Source organism: Leiobunum rupestre, chromosome 11 (assembly GCF_980474605.1).
Source record: "Leiobunum rupestre chromosome 11, qqLeiRupe1.1.hap1, whole genome shotgun sequence".
Taxonomy (NCBI): Eukaryota; Metazoa; Arthropoda; class Arachnida; order Opiliones; family Sclerosomatidae; genus Leiobunum; species Leiobunum rupestre.
In genome coordinates this window covers 36,436,215-36,460,344 of record NC_143394.1, presented here as the reverse complement: position 1 = coordinate 36,460,344, position 24,130 = coordinate 36,436,215, and the positions used below count along the sequence as shown (strand labels likewise).

General features: G+C 37.0%; 1 protein-coding gene across 4 annotated transcripts in view; it reads right to left on the bottom strand.

The window, feature by feature from the left end:
* LOC149922437 (CUGBP Elav-like family member 4) overlaps nt 1–24,130 on the bottom strand; it is a 412,846-nt gene that overhangs the window by 372,820 nt on the left and 15,896 nt on the right. For all 4 annotated transcript variants that reach the window (XM_090163727.1, XM_090163728.1, XM_090163730.1 and 1 more), the window contains exon 2: nt 15,977–16,059. In XM_090163727.1, coding sequence (XP_090019853.1) covers nt 15,977–16,059 — 83 coding nt within the window. The remainder of the gene's footprint in view (nt 1–15,976; nt 16,060–24,130) is intronic.

Below are 24,130 nucleotides of genomic sequence, written 5' to 3'. Positions count from 1 at the left end.
AGCTAGTGAACATCGCATTACAAGACGGCTGGCCTACTTCTGGCTGCCGGTTGACAGTACATTTTTTAATTAAAATTTTGGCAGAGGAAACGAAGTAGCGGTATGTAAGACAGCCCCCCTCTCTCTCTCACGGTGTAGTTTTGGGGAACCAATTTTGCTTCGGACTCTTCCGAGCCTAGCTTAGAATTACAAGTGGGGCGCGGGACTCTTCGGGGAAATTTGGCGTCCAAAAATGAACTATTATCTTTCATTTGGGGGCCCCCGCGTGAAATAAAATTCGTTCTCCCCGTTCGTCCACTTTTAGCCTTCTTCGGCCGCCAAGAAAGCGATAATCGACTCATTCGAACCGGAACAAAGTATAAGACCGAAGAGCGCCTTTCCAAGACTCTCCGGAACAGACTCTACTGAGACGCGTCTAACTACTAAGATTCTTAAAAGTCCGCAAATCGAAGGCTGATTCTTTTCTTACTCCGGCGAAGTTTCAGGCGGGTAATGTAGACTCCGCTACGGTTATGTTTCGCCGTGTCAAGATATGGAAGAGAGTGGAGGAGGGAGGGCGGGGGTGGAACCACTTAAATTTCTCGCACCCCTCATCGGCCAGCCAAGAAAAGAGAGAGAGCCGAGACCGTTATATTTTAATGGCGCGAACCTAAAAAGGGGATTGAAGATCCTTTTATGGAAGCCGAATGCCGACGAGGGAAAAAAAGACTGAAAACGGCAGACTTCGGGAGATTTAAAATTGGACTTACCACGTCGGAAAACTGCCGCAAGAATTTCACGCACGTTTCCCGCGCTTTTATAAAAGGAAAGAAACGCGGTGCTGGAAATCGCATTAGTATCCAGTAGACATACCGGGGAGAAGCTGGTCCGAATCAAAGTTGACCGTAATAATGCTCTCCTTCGAGCGTTAAGCTACCACAAAAACAATAAGAAAAAAAGCGTATAAAAACGTAAATTATCAACTTAAATTTTGACCGTGTCGGATAATTTTTATTAAGACAAGAAAAAGGATTTAACAATCGATAATGTTACGGAAAATTGAAACCAAAAGTCGCGGTAGCATTTATCAGAAGATCGGTAATTAAAAAATGGTGGCTCACTTGTTGGTCTTCAACCAAGGATCGGAAGCAGTGGGTTCCTCTTGGTTTAATTAAAGAGTAATTTGCAAATAGATTTTCGGAATAGAAACTTAACTACTTTATATTTTTCTGGTTCATTTGATCATGAGCTTTCCGAAAATGTAACTCACTTGATGAAATACCATCGTTCAATTTATTTAATATTAAAATGGAATTTACGTGCAGCGCCCCGTTGCGGCTTTTATTTTGAACGATAATTTTACCGCGTCTAGTTTGTGACGTCATAGGTTACAGTTTCTTCAGAATTTTAGATTACATAGTTCCGACTATCCTACCATGTAAGCACTCGCGTACAAAATTCAGTAGTAGAATCTCATGTTTCTGTGCGAGATTTTTCAGATTCGGCCACGGAATCAGTAGTTTAATAACAAAATTGAGGCGGTAACGAATAATTTGCCACTTACTCTTTAAATCACCAATTTGATAACTAATTTTTTATGAAAAACGCAATAGCGTAAAAGGAATTCATACAATTATTGGCAACCCAATTTCCCTGATATTTCCAGGATTCCCCACTTATATTTCCCGGATTTTTCCAGGTGCAAGTTAGCCACAATTAAAATTAAGAGGTTTATAGAAGCTCACTTCATGAATAACATTTAAGCTAAATTGGTTGCATATTATAATACATAAAAGAAGAAATTAAGTAAAATCTTTAATAAGAAAGACTCATTTGTAGTCTTTAGGTCAAACTTACTAAACCCTCACAAATTTCCCTGATTTCCCTTATTATTAATAAAAAAAATGGAATGTCCCTGATATTTCGTCGACAATCTAATACCCTGACATTTCCAGGTACTCCAGGTCTGTATGACCCCTGTGTAAAAATTACACGGCCTTAGGGTATTTACTTATTCAGGGTTGCCACAAAATTTTCAGATTAAAATTCCCTGACTATTACCTGTTTTCCCTGACCATTTTAAGAGATTTTCCCTGACTTTTTAAGGACAAAATATTTATTTTATATTTCATTTTTATCAGAAATCAATAAATTTAAATGGACTTATACTTCAGTAAAATGGTTATTGCAATGTTGAAAATATTAGCCAAACTTTCAAGGAAATAAATGATAATCAAAGAATTTGTCATAGATCTAGAGTAAAATTAACTTTCAAAAATTGTCAAGAAAAAATCTAATTCCCTGACATTTCCCTGACCTTTTACAAATTCTTTAAATTCCCTGACCTTTCCCTGACTTTTTGGGGTCATTTTTTAATTCTCTGACTTTTCCCTGATTTCCCTGTTTTCCCTGACGCGTGGCAACTCTGTTATTAATAAACCATAATTCTTATTTGCAATAGATTAAAAAAGGCTATCTATCTTTCGAAAAGCATTTTGAAAAATCCGTGACTGCCTGCGAAGGTATGAATAATTTTGCCATTAGAGATATTTTCCAAGAATTCTTATTATGCTTTTATAGCGAAATTTTGTAAATGGATAGATTAATTCTAAAAGGCAATACAATTTTTTTCAATTTTTTCTCAAATAAATTGCTAATAATTTAACACAATCTTTTAACCGTTTCTCCAACACAAACTTCGCCAAACTTTAAATTTAAATAACGATACAAGATGGTAAGAAAAGTCCTTTCAATAAAACATCTTTCATAGCCAATTATAAAGTTTATGCTGCTGCGACTGGACAAATAACTGGTTTGTCTATGGTTCCTCTTTATACTGCCAAAGCTGAGAATTTTCTACGCATAGATCTGGTAGCATTTTTCAACAGGGGCCAAGACAGTCAGAGAGGGGTTTATTTAAGCGCCTAATATTATATTATTATTATTATTATTATAATTATTATTATTATTATTATTATTATTATTATTATTAAAATATGCATGATCAAGAACATATTTAGGTTACTGAAGACATACGACTTACAGAAGCAAGAAGTACTATACCCGACTGAATGTCATCTGTGGGAGTACTTGTTTTAATATATTTTTTATTAATTAAGAATTATTATTATTAAAATATGCATGATGAAGAACATATTTAGGTTACTGAAGACGTACGAGTTACAGAAGCAAGAAGTACTAGACCCGACTGAATGCCATCTGTGGGAGTACTTGTTTTAATATATTTTTTATTAATTAAGAATATAACTATTTACTATCTTACTTATGATTAATTAAAAATTTGTTTACGACCGATACTAGATGGCGTGATACAATTAGAAAAATGAAGAGTTTCCGTTTGAGAGAAGATCTTAGGTGTTAGATCACGCTAGCGGGAGTGGAAAAGTAGACTCTTCCATTCTCAGTACCCTAAATAGATTCTCGGTATTACATACTTCAAAGTCTGGTACGTTTAGGTCAACTTCACGAATGAATTCTTGAGAAAATGTTACTCAATAGAAAACAAAAATGTTAAAAAAATGCGGTTCCTCGTACTGCGCGAAAAGCCAACACAAAAGCTAGAGGGGGCAGATGGGTAAAGCCTGCGCAGAACCTCCATAATACACCACGCTATACCTTCCATCCCGGGGCAGGGTTGGACTGGGCCATTTCGTTTATACAGTGTGTCACTTTTGCGGAGGAAGTAACGACGTTCAGCCCTCCCCCCCCCCCCGGGGGCCACCATCCCCCAAATTCGCTTATGAAATACGTCACTGGATGGTACCCCCAATTCCAACCCTCCCAACATCACTTTCCCAAAAGCCTTATCGAGACAAGCTAGCCTTACATATATGAAAGAGGTCTTTCAGAGAGAGAGAGAGCGCTGCCGAGAAGCTTACATCCAGTGTAGCGGTTTCCTATCACTAATCGATATATCGCGAGTCGGAGGGAGGGGGGGGGTTGCGTTGCGTACAGGGGGTGAGGAGGGGGTTTTAGGCGGGGACTGGCTGCTGGAGAGATGGCCGAGGCGAGAAATAAGATAGGACATAGTGTTCCCTTCCATAAATAGAGGCAACTTTATGCAGGCATAAAAAAATACATCGGAGACGCAACCTCTCCCTTTGAAAGCTGGCACAAAGAACGCGCTTCCAGTTTTATTATCTAGGAGGGGAGGCACTCCCGCAAAAAGAACAGCCTATCTGACGAATCTTGGAAGAATAAGGGGATTTTACCGCTGATACGTGTAGATTAAAATATATTTCGATATTTTAGTGTGTATACGGGGCTTCCAGAGATCTTATACTTTCTAGAATTATTGAATGATTTTTATTTATTTCTTAAATATTTTTTTAATACAGTAATTAAAATTATCAGAGGAAATTTTCTAAAACAGTAAAAATGTTTTGTCACGAAATACAAACAAAGAACTTCGATGGGGAAACCGAAGAGCTCGGGGGAAAAATTCTTAAACCAGCGGGGAGAGAACTGGCAAACTTCAACATTATCCACAACAGCTTAAATGGTCTTCCAAATCGGATAATCTTCGCATCGAGGTTGTATCACAATTTTGATTCGCCTTGTCCTTCATTTTAAAACCACACATTCAGTGACAACCACGTATACCACAAACAATTTATTAAAATTCCTAATTGGATCCATGGAAAATGATTAGAATTATTTTCAATTTGAGAGACAAGATATAATAAAATTTTAACGAAGGAAACACATGCGTTTAAATAAAATTAAACTTATTTTAAATGGGGTTGCACTGATATATCGGCCTATTTTTCTAATATCGGTACCGGCCAATAACGGCTTAAGCGAAGCCGATATTGGCCAATACCGGTATTAAGAAAATATTTTCCGAAAAACATTTAAAAATAAGAAAATTGTCGATTAACTAACTAATGATAATATTTTATATGATTCTCCGCGCCACGTACTCCAGACTTCAGAAGCTAGATCATACCTTTTTTTAGACAGAGGGTTACGAGTAACCAATAAAAAACAACGATTTTCTATTTGTGATTTAAAATATGTATCACGTGAAATGAAAAGAAAAATATTCGGATATGCTCTAGCAAACTTTTTTTCGTTAAAAATTATAATTAAATGGTATGACAGTGTACTGAATCGTCTTTTACAATGATTTTATCATATTCACTACATAACTTGGTTAATATCGGTAACGAATAGCCATATTGGTGCATCCCTAAATATTTTATTATTTTTATCTCATATTTCTACTTATATCAAGATGGTATTTATTTTTAATTATGACGAATGACTAAGGTGAAGTTATTTACCGGTATCTCATTCGTTTCCTACAATAGTTCTTTTTATAAAGAAACGTGGCCTTCTTGTTTAAATGTTTATCTTACGTCACAGTCTTTTACTTCTACGAGTCTACGAGCGCGCGCTACAGTCGTCAGAGGAGAGTAGCTTTTTCTAGCGCTCGTGCAAATCGCTCGTGCGAAGAATACACTAATAAAGCTGTGTCTTGTGACGTAAGAGCAACATTTTAACAAGTTGGGCAAGACCACTTTTTATTTTATAAAATCCACTATTGACGTCAACGCTCAACGAAATATGTGAAAAGTTATTTTTGTAGTATTTTCTTGAACGCTTTTTACGCTTGTTGTAAATATTTTAAAATATCGTCTGCCGCGGCGTCTGCAGCTAGCCTTCCTCACGTGACCGTTGAGAAACGTAAAAACCGGAAATGCAAAAAAAGCGTACAGTACGAATTCGGAATCAACGTTTACTCAACGGTGGTGAGTCCGTTGAGCGTTACTGAACGCAGAAATTTAGCATTTTCTAACAATAATGCTTTGGCAATGGTAGAATAGAAACTGGAGTATATAGTATTTACCGCTGACAGTTATGAAAATAGTTTTTCAAAACATATAAAGAATAAATCTGCAGTGTTAGGTTCATTTAGTTTTACCCTAGTACACACGGTAAATGTTTGTACAATCAAAATTATTTATTTTGTAAAAACATGTGTGATTAGCACACGAGCCAACATTTTTAAAAACAATGTTTGGTCAAAACGAGTCGCAAATTGAACCACACATTTCCACATCGTGTTGTTGCACGCAAACGCTTTTGTTGAACAAGTTTTGAAAAGCGCCCATTTTTATGATCCTCGAGGTTTTGGACCGAATATTTAAATCTAATAATTTTCGTACACAAAACTAAATTAAAATATTAAATTTGCCAACCTTTATCATTGTAAATTAAAATGTTAATTTGGCCGACCTTTATTAATGTAATGAAAATGTTAATTTGGCCAACCTTTATTATTATAAATTAAAATATAAATTTTGTAAACCTTTTTTTTGTAAATTAAAATGTTAATTTGGCCCACCTTTATTATTGTAAACTAAAATACTAATTTTGCCAACCTTTATTATTGTAAATTAAAATATTAATTTTGCCAACCTTAAGGTTACTATTGTAAACTAAAATATTAATTTTGCCAACGTTTATTATTGTAAATTAAAATATTAATTTTACCAACCTTTATTATTGTAAATTAAAATATTAATTTTCCAAACCTTTATTATTGTAAATGAAAATATTAATTTTGCCAACCTTTATTATTGTAAATTAAAATATTAATTTTGCCAACCATTATTATAATAATAATAATAAAATAATTTATAACAGTAGAAATGTTTTCTAATGAATAAATAGTAATTTTAAATCGCGGCCACCAACAAAAATGTAAAAAATATGGTCTGATGTGAATATGCCTACCTTTATCGAGTAAGTAGTAAAAGTGAAAGTTTCCCGGAGGATTATAAAGTTTAGCCGTTGTGTCCTTATTAATGTTCTAAAAGGCTTAGCAAGACGGATAATTACGTCAGGTAATTATTATTAATTGCTCTTAATCCTTTCCGGATCTACCAAATAACACCCCCTTTCTTAAGACCCCGTTGCCGATCTTTACAACAAAATTCTTGCCAGGAGAAGGTAATTAAATTTCCCTAACACAACCAATTTAGAGCAAATCCGCGGAAAAACGTTGAAAGAATACCAAATTTTAACGTCTATAGAATTTATAGAACTGCCGGAAAATTCCCATTTCTCTAACAATAGCGTAAGCGATCATAAGGAGTTCAGAATATATATTTTTTAATAAAATTAAAACTTAAAGCATAAGAATTAAAACTTAAAATACAACTAAACAAGTTTTGTCACAAAATATATATTACAACTCGCTTTAATAAAATTATTTATAAAAATATCGAATTTTCGTTTCTGAAGGGTGTGAATGTACTATTTATTACAGGTATAAACAAAAACTAAACTCAAACAAGCATAAAAAGAAGAAAATTTGTGAGGGTCGTAAAATATAACGGCACCTTGTTTCTATCGCGTTTAAAAATAAATTACGACGTTTAGTCATAAAATGTAACGGGTAGAAAATACAAGCCCGTTAGATGGGGTTAGCGTTGCTACAACAATGTTTGGGGGCGGGGGAGCGGGGGTTGACTATTGCTAATAATAATAATAGAGGGAGCTCAATGCGTTGACGAGGCCAGTTTGTCATTAGTCAGAAACACGCGATCTACTCATTGATAATGTTTCTCGCGTTTCGAGTTCCATCCTTACCACAAAGGACAAAGCACACCAAATATGACTGATTACGTTATAATTATATGTATATATGATACGACGACACCAATTCTGATATCTTAGCAGGTCACAATTCACGCGCCACAATATTATATTTGTAGAACTTAAAACCAATACCTTAAAGTATGTTTTAAATAATAAATATTCTGAATAATTTAGGTACTAGAGTATTGTTGTACTGCTTTGTCAGAACCCAATGGTAATAGACTTTCTATACAGAAGTTTATACAGGGTTCGTACAAAATTTCCGGAATTAAATTCCCTGACATTTCCAGGTTTTCCCTGACCAAATTGCAAAATTTCCCTGACCATTTTTGTAGAATTAATTTATGTTTTTAGGTAAAATCTTGAAAAATATTTATTATGTATTTTTAATACATCTTTCAAAAATTTATTTGCCGGATTTTTTTTTGGGTCATTTTAAAATTCCCTGACTTTTCCCTGACCTTTTGGAAACATTTTCAAATTCCCTGACTTTTCGAGGTTTTCCAGGTTTTCCAGGCATAAAGGATTCCAATTAAAATTCTACAGAACTTCTATAGAAACATTTTGTAAGGGTTACCTATTTTTAAAAATTAATTCGTTTAAATTTAGTTGTAAGTCGGAAAGTTTTCATTCCATGATTAATCTAATATATTGTTTACAAATTTAAATAAAGCGGCATTTTCGCCTCATTATTTCTAATCTAAAAGTAAAACTAAACCTCTAGACTAGTTTAAACTGATTAACAATGTAACACTATTAATTTTTTGTAGTATGTTTACTGTTATTAGACATTTTATATCGATAAAATCATTAAAAACCCTTAAAAAGAAGTTTATGTTTAATTTTTTAATTTTTACGATTTGTGGAAACTTTTTTGTATTTTATTTTTCCGGAAAATTAACAACTCTATTTAAATTAGTTAATTATTTTTATTGAAAATTTAAGCGATTAAATGGAAATTACTGGATCAGTCACTAAGCCCAGACGAAATTCTTGGAGGATATTTCGTGATGTAGCTTACTAAGGGGTTGGAACACTTCTACAGGTGAAAATGAGTTTAAGGATAGAACGGAATGGAGGTGGAAAATGGCAAGTTTTAAGAACGCCATAAAAGTTTTATGATATGATATCGTCGTAAATATCGCGTCCCAACTATAAAAAGAGGCCGCCTTTACATTACGTACGAGTCGAATATAGTCGCGAGCATCAAATATGACGCGTTGGCTGGGAAACGGAAGATGCATGGCCTTTCGCCGAAAAGAAGGGCAGAAACCAATCGATCCGAAATGAAGCTTTTATTTCGCGCCGTAAGAGGGCAGGCTGAGCGGGAGGGGCCGCCGGCTATTGCCCCCCTTCCTATATGGGATGGGTCAACACACTTGGCCCCTAAGCTTTAAAGTAACTTGTTTAGACAAGATTATTATTACGGGCTGCGGGAACGGGCCATTTTTAATGGACATTTATTTGGTCATCCAATATTTGGCTGACCATAAAGGGAACAAAAAATATACTCTAGTCGTTACTCTATAGCCCGGAGCCTTCGACAAATAATACTTTATCTTGGACACGTGAACCCAATATTCGGGACAGTTGCGGACGAAGTAGATATACTTTCAAGCCGCATCAAATAAGCCGCTTCCTTTCCTCCTATTTTATATGTTTATCCATCCATAAGTAAATCCATTAAATTGATTTTATTGAAGTCAGTTGAAGAAAGGAGGAAAAACAAGACGCAGCGTTGCCAACCTGTACGATAATTATCGTTTTGTACGATAATTTCATCTTCCGTACGATTTACGATATCACAACGTACGATATCGGCAATTGTACGATAATTCGTACGATATTACAACGTACGATATCGGCAATTGTACGATAATTCGTACGATATTACAACGTACGATATCGGCAATTGTACGATAATTCGTACGATATTACAACGTACGATATCGGCAATTGTACGATAATTCGTACGATATCGGCAATTGTACGATAATTCGTACGATATCGGCAATTGTACGATAATTCGTACGATATTACAACGTACGATATCGGCAATTGTACGATAATTCAGTAGGATGTACGATATTACAACGTACGATATTGACAATTGTACGATAATTCAGTAGGTTGTACGATATCATAACGTACGATATCGGCAATTGTACGATAATTCAGTAGGATGTACGATATTACAACGTACGATATTGACAATTGTACGATAATTCAGTAGGAGTTTTTGTAATGTACGTTGTTGAAAAATACCCGTTTTGATGCTTAGGTTTGGTATCAAAGTTTATTCTTATAAATATGTTTACAATAAACTATAGTACGCTCTCAAAAAAATAGTACTATTTATAATATTATGCAAAATTATGATATTTGTACCATAATTATAGTACGTATGGCAACGCTGCCGGTGATTATCTTTGCCTTGGAATATGGCGCCATCAGTGCTCTAAAGAGAGAGAAGAACCGCCCCCCTTTTCTACTCGCTAGTCAGACCTCTAGATAATTTTCAGGTGTTGGTACGATAATTCTATTCGATCAGGTTGGCAACCCTGAAGGAGTCGTATCGTACAGTGATGGGAGAATGGAGGCTAACAAGAAGGGGGTAAGCACCGGGTTATTTTTTAGCGCGAGGATCATCACGTGCCAGAAAATGCTCCCTTTAGAAAGGAATAGGAACTAAATCGAAAAATCGTCTGCTAGCAAGTGCTACGACCTTTTTTGGGCAGAAATATTATTTTAGTCATTTAAGTTTACATAGAGCTAAAACGAGAAGCTAATACAACTGCTGATTTTTTTGGATGAAGAGGGGTACAGTTTGAATATTGAATTAGGCGCCCTCCTTAAACGTAGTAAATTATTAGCTTTTGGTGCTCCCAGGGTGAATACAGGCAACCCTCCAATGTTTTATATGAAAAATAGGAAATTATAGGAGTAATTTTTAGGTATATATAGGAAATTATAGGAGTAATTTTTAGGTATATATAGGTAATTATAGGAGTAATTTTTAGGTATATATAGGTAATTATAGGAGTAATTTTTAGGTAAATATAGGAAATTATAGGAGTAATTTTTAGGTAAATATAGGAAATTATAGGAGTAATTTTTAGGTAAATATAGGAAATTATAGGAGTAATTTTTAGGTAAATATAGGAAATTATCGGACTAATGTTTAGGTAAATATAGGAAATTATCGGACTAATTTTTAGGTAAAAATAGGAAATTATAGGAGTAATTTTTAGGTAAATATAGGAAATTATAGGAGTAATTTTTAGGTAAATATAGGAAATTATAGGAGTAATTTTTAGGTAAATATAGGAAATTATCGGACTAATGTTTAGGTAAATATAGGAAATTATCGGACTAATTTTTAGGTAAAAATAGGAAATTATAGGAGTAATTTTTAGGTAAATATAGGAAATTATAGGAGTAATTTTTAGGTAAATATAGGAAATTATAGGAGTAATTTTTAGGTAAATATAGGAAATTATCGGACTAATGTTTAGGTAAATATAGGAAATTATCGGACTAATTTTTAGGTAAAAATAGGAAATTATAGGAGTAATTTTTAGGTAAATATAGGAAATTATAGGAGTAATTTTTAGGTAAATATAGGAAATTATAGGAGTAATTTTTAGGTAAATATAGGAAATTATCGGACTAATGTTTAGGTAAATATAGGAAATTATCGGACTAATTTTTAGGTAAAAATAGGAAATTATAGTAATAATTTTAATGAAGATAAAACAAATGATCTTTGGTTTAATATTAACTTTATATGTAATAGGAAGACAATCTAAATATAGGAAAAATGATGAAATATAGGAATTGTGGTCACCGTGCACCCCTTTCCAGGGTTGGCTAATCTAAATCATAATTTAAATCAAGTTATTTGTTTGAAGATATCATTGATTTAAATCACACAATGTATTTCAATGAAGGAATAAAAAATGGCAAAAACGTTCTTAAAAAATTAAAATACATAGAAAATCAGAGCAAACTAAAATTTTAAATAATAATTAAATTTAATTACGATTTAATTTAATTCAAGATTAGCTAACTGATAAAAGTAAAATATATATTAATTATACGGTAAAAGAGCCATTAATTGTATAAAATTCAATTAATTCAATAAAATCAAAAAAATCCGATTTAAATAAAAAAATTATTGATTTCATTTTAATTAAAACAGGGTTCGTACGAAAATTTCGGATCTCAAATCCCTGACCAATTTGTGGCAATATCCCTGACCGTTTAAGTAATATTCCAGGTAATTTTCATGTTTTCATAGGTAAAAGTATAAAATGAAATAATTTATTTTAAATATCACAAACTTATTTATATTTTATAACAGCATTCTCCGGAAAAGGTGCCAGGCATAAGACTTCATTTTTCACCTTCTATATTGGGAATATTCTTCGCGAGGCAAAGTTTGTTGACTGATAAAATCCCTGACTTTTTCCCTTATTTGGAAATCATTGACTTATCCAGATTATCCAGGTTCCGTACGAACCCTGTAAAAAACCCTGCGTGTAACCACCCCCCCCCCGTTCCTACGCCACTGTGACTTTGTAAATTGAAGAGGCTAATTCCTCAATCCATAATGAAACTGAAACTACGGAAATATGTAATCCCTTACTCTCCCACTGGCATCATGGTTTCGCGTTCAACCGGATTTACAGCACCATTCTTTACCTTTCATCCACGGTCGATAATTCCGCATAAAGGAAAGGTGAATGCTAGGCTAAAAGCAAAACCAAATATTTCGCTAAAATTGGGCTTTTCAAAGTTAGTTTACGTTTATCAAACCTAACGGCAGTTTCAAAGTTTCGTAAGTTCCTTTAAAGGCGCATTTTCCTCGGATAGAAATAAAACTCTGGGGAATTGAGCTGACGCCCCACCGCAACGCGTTTATGGCGTTCAACGTGCCAGAAAAAAGGTTTCTCTGGGAATATCGCGTAAAATTTACGATTAGATTCGTTGGAAGGACACCGAAATTGACCGTAGGCTGACCGCTTTACAACGGCGGCTTCGAAGGCGTGACGCGAGCGAATCTGGAAGAAAAAGGTCGCGCTTTTGGTAAGCGTGGTAAGTACCAGAGCGCGATAAACCCCTTAGACCTTTAGCTATCAACAGAGATTGACGCCAATACCGGGGTAACCGGAAAATCGTGGGAAACAAGCGGACTAAGCGAGACGAGAAAGCAAGCTCCCAAAGTGTTCCTCCGCAGTAATAAGCTAACAACGATTTCCAGGTTCTGGGTTTTCGTTGATTGGCTCTATTTAACAATAGGGCAAAAGCGAGGAGCTAGCAACAAAGCAAAGATAGCTTTTTACGAGGAAATTTTATGGCAGCCCCGCGTCCTTTATACCTCTCTTTAGAGGCTACCGCTACAACGTCGAAACGTATCCTCCTACCAGAAGAATGACTGGAAGCGGAGACTCGCGGATGGATACGTTCCGAGGTTGGAGTCGCGCGTAGGACCAGAATGCAACGTCGCCTGGCTCCCAGAAAGGAGCGAGCCATAAGGGAGACTTAGGAACGGGTGAATTTCTCGGGGGAAATTACCGCGATAGGCCATACGCCGATGCGGAAGAAAAACGATAAAACTTCGCCTATGGGTCAATCTGGACGAAGCAACGCCCAAGACCTTTCAGCGACGCCGTCCGCGAGCGCAAAACGAGACGGTGATGATGACGGATCTCGGGGAACCGTCCAAATTCAGCCCCCACCCACGCTTCTCCGTTACTAATAATCTTCGTTTCCAATATGCGCAAACTAGAAAAGATTTATTTCTTAATTAACGCGTGGGAGGCTTATCGGGCCGATCGAGACATGCCCGCCAAAGTTACATCGATTAACCGTCCAGAACCTGACCTTTTCCGCAGTTGGAAACAACAGAGAGGGAGTCGACTGGTCCCGGTGGAATGCGGAGATCACGATCTTTCTTTGTGGCCAGGATCTTGACCAGGAAAAGTTAATAATAAGGGTTTGGTTTTCCCCAAAGTCGAGCGAGCGCTCGATCTCCGCGGTGGGGTACGTCAAGATCCACAACGAAAGGTCGTACAATAAAACGAACGCGATCACAAGAAGGAAGAGTTAATCAACTATACAACCTAGCTTCGTAATAAGTTTGAAAGTAGTAATCAATTTAAATCAGTTAAATAAAGCATCCTTTAGCAGTATAATGTTAAGTACGCTCTATTTTTTTTTGGTCCCCTTGATAGAATTCCAAAGTAGGCCATGTCATACTCTGTCTACCCACTGTTGCCGCCACTGTCTTTATCACCAATATCTACTACCGAAAATTTCAAAAGGTTTTCCGTTTAGATCTAAAAAGAACTTTTAACCTACTATAATCCATTTCACGTATTCGTAAAGTATTAGTTTAATTTTGGCACGGGATAGTAAATTCGTAATCTCTAACGTATAATACCATTACTTGGGCAGTTCCGGGCCAAAAAAAACAGCGGCAGAAAGCTTTTCTTAGTACAGAACGGGCATCAAAGGAAAACATTCTCGCAGGATCTTAGAATTTTATCGTTAAAACGAGAAGAGCGGGAAGAAAAAGTAGAGAGAAATCGTAAAATATTTATCCACAAGGGGTTTTATAAACAAACGTTAAAACCTTAAAAGTAAGGCGAAACATTTCCCTATCCACCATTTATAAGTCGCGGGCACGCGCCATCCAGCCCCGTTCCAACGCAACACCGCCGATATTAACACCGGGGGTTATCTGGCGGCAAAAGAAGCGACCCGGAGAGCGCGTTTCAGCCTCTGATGGTACTGTCAATTAAGACACGACCGAAACTAAGCGAGTCCGAAGCTAAGTTTCGTAATATCCCCACGGAACCGCATTCGTACGGGCTGGAAAGACGGTTCTGGAGGAGAGTAGAAGCTGGAATTTAAAGCTGGCGGTACTGGGCCGGAGGAAGCGGTCCTGGCAGTTGCGAAGGACGCTAATTGTGCCTAGGAGACGAAGGGCGAACGCTGGTCATTCTTTTTCGGGCATCGAGCCCGTTGTCTCGGGGAATTCTCAGAAACAAGACCTTCCCACTCCGGGCCGGGGGGGGAGGCACGTACGTAGATTATTTTACTTTTGGAACGGCGGCTAAACTTTGTAAATAAGTTATTCGTTTGCTAACACGGTCCGAGTTCTAACCGTAATTAAGCGGGCAGCGACAAAAGATAAATAATTCGTTTTAAGAGCGGAAATTTCCGCCGAAAGCAGCGGTTTTAAAAGGGGGCTGTACACGAAATACGGGAGCGAGGGGACAGCAACGACCACGGTGTCCGTTTTCGTTTTACTCTTCTCGAAGCATTTGAAAGAAGAAGCGTAGAGTTACGTCTAAATAGAATTAGTCTGAGAATCTATTTTTCTAAAAGACAGTTTCTAGTTACGCGAAATTTTGTTCCCACACTAGGTCCCCGAAGTTCACGAAACGATGACGGTGAATTGACAGTGGCCTGCCTTTGACTAGCTTTGCCACCTACCGTCAGGTTGTTAGTCGCGACTACGCTACTAACGAGGAGACTACCCGAGGTGATAATCACCGATTTTGTTGCAACTAGGTGGGTATGTAGACCTTATGGTAACATGAAATTTTTCCAAGGGAAATGTTGCAATGGACATTAGTTTCGCCATGGCAACCGAAAATGTTTTTGACAACACAGTACGTATATTTTCGCATTGAAAATAACATAGGAATCTGAGCGCTTCTAAGCCCCCCCCCCCCCTGTGAAAATTTTCAAAACCTAAAAAATAGATCAAAATTGACAAATGAAATTAATTTTATGATATTTTGATGAATTTTGGTCAATTTCATCAAAATTGATCAGAATCGGTAAAAATGGAGAAAAGCGAAATATAAAAATAAAAAGTTGAATTTACCAACTAATCGCCAAATCGACGGTAATAAATAGAATTTAGTTGTTTGAATTTGATCAAAATTAATAATTTTCATTAGAACTATTATTATTTTTATTTAGAAGTGCTCAGATTCCCATGTAATTTTCAATGGGAAAATATACATACTGTGTTGTCAAAAACATTTTCGGTTGCCATGGCAAAACTAATGCCCATAGCAACTTTTCCCTTGGTGAAATTTCTTGTTACCATAAGGTCTACGTACCCACCTAGTTTCAACAAAATCGGTGATTATCACCTCGGGTAGTTTCCTCGTAAGAGATGTTCACGGTGATTGGTAAAATTCGATTGTGACCTAGATGCGGCTTAGCCATATCATTGGCTGATTACGCGGATATTTAACTAAAATTAGATTTGGTTCGTCGTTATTGGTTAGTTAGGGTGATGACGTTGTTGGGTCAGCAACCCCGTATTAAATGAAAATGGACTCACCCCGGGCAGTGTCTTCTGTTCATGAAGTGCGTTCTGAGCCTTGATGGCACTATCCCTGGCGCAGTAGGTCAAAAAAGCACAACCTGCAACGAAAATAGACATTTTTATTACGTCATAAATTCAACGGTAAAATATCACGCGTTAACTGCAAATTTGTAACGCGTAACTATAAACCTTCCCTAAATAGGTAAGCATCGCGAGGTGATAGCGGGAACTTTTAAAGGCGTATTAACTAAGATTTAGTTAGTACAATAATGTTATATATTTATATTTAGGTCCAGGGTTATCTGGTTTAAAACACACAAAGTTATTTTTTTTAAACCAATGGTTTTTTTTATAATTTTTTTTAATTTACTAAATTATTCCAAAATGTTTGTACGTTTTCTTACCGAAATGATTACATTTCTAAAACATTTACAAGGTGACCACATTTCCTATATTTTCAATACCTTCCTATAAATTCCTTAGGTTTTCTCGTGTAGTATATAACCTGAAAACATTCCGTCCTATATTCTTAATCCTATATTTAACTTTATTTTATCCACTGTTTTTCGATAAGAACCCTTATTTTTGATTATTGTTTTTTCTATATTTTCCTTTAATTCGCTTGAATATATATATATATATACTTTTTAAGCCATTTTTGTGGTCACCTTGCATTTATACAAAATCAAAAATGAAACTAAAACTTAAAACTTCGTCCTGATGAGACTTGTAAAAAAACGAAACCAAAACTAAAACTTGGTTCTGGTCATGTGAGACTTGTAATAATACTCATATTAGTTGGAAACAGGGAAAAAACTCGTCAAAGTGGTTAGTATATGCATCATATAGACCGTTCCAATTTAAATGGTAAACAGTTTGATCTTAGCCAAACGACGAATTCATAAATTTTATACAAAAAAAAATATTTTAAAGGTGTTTATCGCCGAAAAAATGTTTTATTTAAGGTTTTAAAATTTTAATCTTAGCCAGCCGATGTATAAAGCTTATAAAAAGAGATTTTGTACACGTGAATTTATTTCCATTATTCAAAAAGTATGTTACGGAATTACACCACATACTGTATATCAAAGAAAGGTATTGAACTGGTTATATTGCTAAAATTGTAACGCTTTTAAAGAAATCTTGCGTTAATTATCGCACCAGGACAAAACGTACAAACATACAAAAAATGCATATCTACTAGATGTTCTCGCTCGCTTCGCTAGACAGACGAATTAGGCGTATGAAGAACACAATAAAAACTAAATAGGATCTTATTTTGGCAAACATTTCCCCGTTTCTAGGCGCAGTAAACGGAGCATAAATATTCATTTGCGCCAATGTCCATCATGTATTATTTCAAAGTTCTTGTTGCGATACGCATCAGACTCTGCAGTCCAAATATTCGCGTTATTTTCTTTCAATCAGAAATCAAACGAATTATTGGCATCGGTATTTGTCTTCTAAAGATTTTAATGTACATAGGATTTTGCGTAGAACTATGTTTGAGCTTATAAAATACGAAGTATGAAAAAGGTCTAAAACTTAGTAACAAGTAAATTCATTTTAAAATACTAAAAAGGAAACGTTCCAGCTACAAAAAAGTTATTTGCCATCAAAGGGTTTCCGTATTTTTAACAATAAAGAGGTTAAGACGGTATACGTTTAGGAATAGGTCGAAAATATTAGGCTTAAAAAATGCGCGAGAAAAGTCTTGATTTGCTAAGCGTATTTCCTTAGGCGTATTTCCGAACCTTAACCTCCTTAAGGTAAACGCCACGGGCCCTCATGTATAGTAAATTTCCCTCTTTTGCATAAAACAACCCCGGCACCGCTTTTCGTATTTTTCAGTTAGAAGTTTCCGAAGCCCCAACGTTAAAGAGCTTATGACGCTTACAACTCTACAGAAAAATACATATTTTAAATCTCCTAAGAATAAAATATAGGGAAAAAGGCTCGAACCCCGTCGTATAAAGCCCGGGGCCACACTAACGTGACTGCGAAGTTCGTAGGAGGCCGACGCGATGGGAAAACGTCGCCTTGGAGCAGTGATGGGCACCGCTCCTCTCATTGTGAGCACTTTTGTTACTATGAGCGAAATTGAGCGGCAAAATGTTTTCTTAAAAGAACGCGAAACGAAAATGAGAGGAGCGCCAATTTCAGCACTCCAAAAAGAGCGGAAAGTGAAGAGCGCTTATTTTACCGTTCCAAAAAGAGCGGAAAGAGAGGAGCGCTTATTTTACCGCTCCAAAAAGAGCGGAAAGAGAAGGGCGCTTATTTTACCGTTCCAAAAAGAGCGGAAAGAGAGGAGCGCTTATTTTACCGCTCCAAAAAGAGCGGAAAGAGAAGGGCGCTTATTTTACCGTTCCAAAAAGAGCGGAAAGAGAGGAGCGCTTATTTTACCGCTCCAAAAAGAGCGGAAAGAGAGGAGCGCTTATTTTACCGCTCCAAAAAGAGCGGAAAGAGAGGAGCGCTTATTTTACCGCTCCAAAAAGAGCGGAAAGAGAAGGGCGCTTATTTTACCCTTCCAAAAAGAGCGGAAAGAGAGGAGCGCTTATTTTACCGCTCCAAAAAGAGAATCGTTTATTTTACCGCTCAAAAAAGAGTGGGAAGAGAGAAATGCTTATTTTACCGCTCCAAAAAGAGAAGCGCTTACTTTACCGCTCAAAAAAGAGAGGAAAGAGAGGAGCGCTTATTTTACCGCTCAAAAATGCGTGAGCGTGAGCGGATATTATGCTAGCGAGTGCGAGCGGTGAATGAGCTGAGCGGCTCTTTGACGAAAATGCCCAACACTGCCTCGGAATTAGATCTTCCCGGTCCTGTTAGAAATGGGACCCTCCTAGTTTTTTAACACGGCAGATTTTCTAGAAAAACCCCTCCCCTCGCGTACGATGCTTACATCTACGTATTCGCGAATGGTCTACGTCTGGGAAGGGTTGGGGGTTTCGTTTACTCGACCGAAAAATACGAACAAAGTTGCCGTCTGGAAAATCATACGTGTTCTGCCCATTCAAAGTTTAAAAAAATTTACTTGCTAGTCTCGACAGTCGAAAAATGAACAACCCGTTTACTTTTCACTTTTACTATGTAGTCACCGATATTCTAAATTTAAATTAAAAATACCATTGATTTTTAAATATTTTGGATGGCGCTAGCTATACGCTAAAAAGACGTCTTAGCGCGTGTTATAGGACTCAGTGGCGTAGGAACGGGGGGGGGTACAGGATAACAGGGGTATAATGTACCCCTCTTCAAATCCGAAAAAGGCGCCCAATTTTTTTTTTGTTATTTTTTATTACGTTTAAGGGGGGCGCTAAATTCAATATTCAAACTGTACCCCCCTTTAATCTAAAACGTTTTTACGCGCCTGGGACTATTTTTCAAATTAGTTTATTTAATATCTATATAAATTTACTTATTTGTATTTTTTTTATTAAACGCGTTCTAATAAATATTCGCTTCAAAAGTTCAAAGTTCAATTGAAAGATGAGTTGGAAGATAGGCCGCATCGGATGATAGGCCGCATCGGATGATAGGCCGCACCCCATTTTTTTAATTTCAGTACAATAAAAGCTGTGCCGTATTATGGTGGCCTTCCATGGTCTTACCAAGAAAAGTTGGAAGATAGGCCGCATCGGATGATAGGCCGCACCCCATTTTTTACTTTCAGTACAATAAAAGCTGTGCCGTATTATGGTGGCCTTCCATGGTCTTACCAAGAAAAGTTGGAAGATAGGCCGCATCGGATGATACTTATTATTTACCAGTAATATAACTTTAGCATCCACACTGAGGCGGTACACGTAAAAAAAAGCTGGAAAGGGAAAGAGGGGGGAGGCACGGATGACTTATTCCCCCTTCATCCAATGTGAGGAGGAAATTTTTCGTATCCTAAGATCCGCAACAGGCGCGGTCGATTTTGGTGCAAAGAAGTATCGTTCGGGGTGAAAAGGAGGGGAGAAGACGGAGTTTTTAGGGAAATGATAAAAATGGATGCGGCCACAAGAGCGTCCTCGGAGCGTCCTTTTTATTTTATTATTGGTTGAGTGAAAAAGCGCGTTGGCGACATTTATACCCGCATTAAATTTTTACGCGAGAATTCCTGTTTATCATTCTTCTCGGAGTGAGAAATCGAGTCGGTTTCTTCGCCAGAAGAAAAAATAAATAAATATAAAAAGAGGTCTCTTAAGAAAACGATGTTTCGGAAGATAAATTTCAAAGTTATTTACCGAATATACCGGGAGATGTGAATTATTGAGCTGACTTTGTCCGCAACTGGAAAAAAATATGGTTCTATGTTATGCAGTATAGGAAAGAAAAAGATGGGCGTAGTTGCTAGGCGACTTGGTTGAGTTGTTTCTTTTCATTTACAATGGGAGCCGCCATTTTGTTTTATGTGTTTTCAAAAGCAAATACACTAACGATGGCCAGTGGAATTCACTATGGCTGTGCGAGTACTCGAACATCATTGAGTACTCGAGCTTTTTGAGGTCGAGTTCGAGTACTTGACCTCGAATAAGTAATTGGAGAATTCTCGTCGATTAACGCATTAAAAAGTTACTTTATATACTCCTTTTAAATTTAATTTCATAATTTCTTGAATAAAACCAGCTCCTAATCAAGTACTCGATAACTCGACTCGTTAAAAATATTACTCAGGGTTTTTTTTAGTTACTCGACTGTCGACTCGAATAAGAGAAAGTTTCCCCTTAATCAAGTACTCTATTACTCGACTCGAACACTCGATGAAAAACAATTTGATACTCGATAACCGACTCGATTGCCTAAAACCACTAATCGCACAGCCCTAGAATTCACTAAAACTGTCTTTAATTGGGCAGTATTAAGAAATGTCCATTCTAAGGAGGATAGAGAAAACGGAGGATAATTCGATGCGTTGATGGAGTAGATTCGTTTTGGGAAATGTGAAGTTGATAATAAAAGCACGCCTATTTACTGGACTTGTAACATATCAAAGATATCTGGAAGATGGGTAAATCAACAGGGCTAAGAACACCGATAAACTTTATCTAGAAGATGGGTAAATTGATGCAGCAAAAGAACATCGACTTTTTGATCAGAAAGATGTGTAAATTGATGCACAGCAAAACAACACCGTTTTACTTTATCTGGAAGATGGGTAAATCAACTGGGCTAAATACACCGACTTACTTTATCTAGAAGATCGGTAAATTGATGAAGCAAAAGAACATCGACGTTTTGATCAGAAAGATGTGTAAATTGGTGCACAGCAAAACAACACCGTTTTACTTTATCTGGAAGATGGGTAAATCAACAGGGCTAAGAACACCGATAAACTTTATCTAGAAGATGGGTAAATTGATGCAGCAAAAGAACATCGACTTTTTGATCAGAAAGATGTGTAAATTGATGCACAGCAAAACAACACCGTTTTACTTTATCTGGAAGATGGGTAAATCAACTGGGCTAAATACACCGACTCAATTTATCTAGAAGATCGGTAAATTGATGCAGCAAAAGAACATCGACTTTTTGATCAGAAAGATGGGTAAATTGATACACAGGAAAAGAACACCGTTTTACTTTATCTGGAAGATGGGTAAATCAACTGGGCTAAATACACCGACTCACTTTATCTAGAAGATGGGTAAATTGATGCAGCAAAAGAACACCGTTTTACTTTATCTGGAAGATGCATGGGTAAATAAATGCAGTTAAGAACGGGTTTACTGAAATAAGCGATAATCAACGTAGCTGGTAATTCCGATTTACTTGATATGATAGGTACAGGGTTGCCACAGTATTTTCACAATCAAATTCCCTGACTTTTCCAGGTTTTCCGTGATCATCTCGGAGATTTTCCCTGACTTATTTTGTGCTAAGATTTTGTATTTTTAACCTATATTTTAGAAAAAGTTTCCTATTTGCAACCGAAATTAAATTCCCTGACACTTCCCTGATTTTTATACCCATATTCAAATTCCCTAATTTTTCCAGGAATTCCAGGTTTTCCAGGTACCGTGGCAGCCCTGAGATATGTATATCGACGCGGAAAAGAACACGGATTTACTTTATCTGAAAGATAGGTAAATCGATGAAGCTGTGAACACTTGCTTTACTTGATACGAAAGATGGGTAAATCTAAGAACGTACTTGACATGAAAAGTGGCGAAATTAACGCAGAAAATAACATCGATTTAGCCGAAAGATGGTACAATCGATGCAGATGAAAATACCGATTTACTTGATCTCTAAATTTGTGTAAATCGATCTCGAAAATAAGACCGTTTTCTTTGATATCTAAATTTGGGATCACATTTTTAAGATTAAGTAACAAGATAAATTCAAAAATAAATGATTCGAAAATAAACATTACTGTACGTAAAAATCCTGCTATATACATTTTGAAATATAGAAAACGCAGAGCTCGCTTAAAAGCGTCCATGCAGGCACTCAGGGAAGAGCAATGGTGGAACGATAAGCCTAAGCAAACCCAGACATCGCTGTAAAAACCAGGAATGAAATGGGCCCCGCGTTCCCTTTATAGATACAACATTAAGTTCTCTTTGTTTAGCGGAAGACGCGTGCTTTCCCGCATTTCTTGTTGCGCTGGAAAGGAAACAGAAATAAGACGTGTTTGGCAGGGAAGAAGGCTACGGCGTGCCAGGAGCGGGTCACGATGAGGGGAAGCAGGTGTGAGAGCGGCCTATGGTCATTTGTTTGAAGGGCACCGCGCCGCAATCACGCCCCTGCGCCCACCCCACCATCTTCTCCGATAGTACAATCGAGGTAGGCCGCTCGCTTTATACCTGTTCATTTTTCTTCCAAAACAATATGAAAATGTAACGGCCAGAAGAGGAATTGCCAAAAGATTCGCGGAAATAAAAAACCAACGGCTCAGTTCGAATAGACACGTTGCCGTGCGCTTGCTGATGGAATGGGTTTTGTTCTAGCTTACAGATCTTCTGGATTCTTGCAGATGTAAATAAATATAGACTTTTAACTATAGAGCACAGAACGTTTGAATTTTTTCTCAGGGGAAATTTTTAATAATCTGTTGACTGTGAACCTGTGATTTGATTTTTACAACTGTCATGATAATACCGGGTTTCCACAGATTCACTGACTTTTCCACGTTCCCTATTCATTTCCGAAGATTTTCCCTCACTTTTCCAGGTTCCCTAGTCATTTCCGAAGATTTACCCTGACTTTTCCAGGTTCCCTAGTCATTTCCGTAGATTTTCCCTGACTTTTCCAGGTTCCCTAGTCATTTCCGAAGATTTTCCCTCACTTTTCCAGGTTCCCTAGTCATTTCCAAAGATTTCCCTGACTTTTCCAGGTTCCCTAGTCATTTCGGAAGATTTTCCCTCACTTTTCCAGGTTCCCTAGTCATTTCCGTAGATTTTCCCTCACTTCTCCAGGTTCCCTAGTCATTTCCGAAGATTTCCAATCACTTTTCCAGGTTCCCTAGTCATTTCCGTAGATTTCCCCTCACTTCTCCAGGTTCGATAGTCATTTCCGAAGATTTCCCCTGACTTTTCCGGGTTCCCTAGTCATTTCCAAAGATTTTCCCTCACTTCTCCAGGTTCGATAGTCATTTCCGTAGATTTTCCCTCACTTTTCCGGGTTCCCTAGTCATTTCCGAAGATTTACCCTCACTTCTCCGGGTTCCCTAGTCATTTCCGGAGATTTTCCCTCACTTTTCCAGGTTCCCTAGTCATTTCCGTAGATTTTACCTCACTTTTCCGGGTTCCCTAGTCATTTCCGTAGATTTTCCCTCACTTCTCTAGGTTCCCTAGTCATTTCCGAAGATTTTCCCTCACTTTTCCAGGTTCCCTAGTCATTTCCAAAGATTTTCCCTCACTTCTCCAGGTTCGATAGTCATTTCCGTAGATTTTCCCTCACTTTTCCGGGTTCCCTAGTCATTTCCGAAGATTTACCCTCACTTCTCCGGGTTCCCTAGTCATTTCCGGAGATTTTCCCTCACTTTTCCAGGTTCCCTAGTCATTTCCGTAGATTTTCCCTCACTTTTCCGGGTTCCCTAGTCATTTCCGAAGATTTTCCCTCACTTTTCCAGGTTCCCTAGTCATTTCCGTAGATTTCCCCTCACTTCTCCAGGTTCGATAGTCATTTCCGTAGATTTTCCCTCACTTTTCCGGGTTCCCTAGTCATTTCCGAAGATTTACC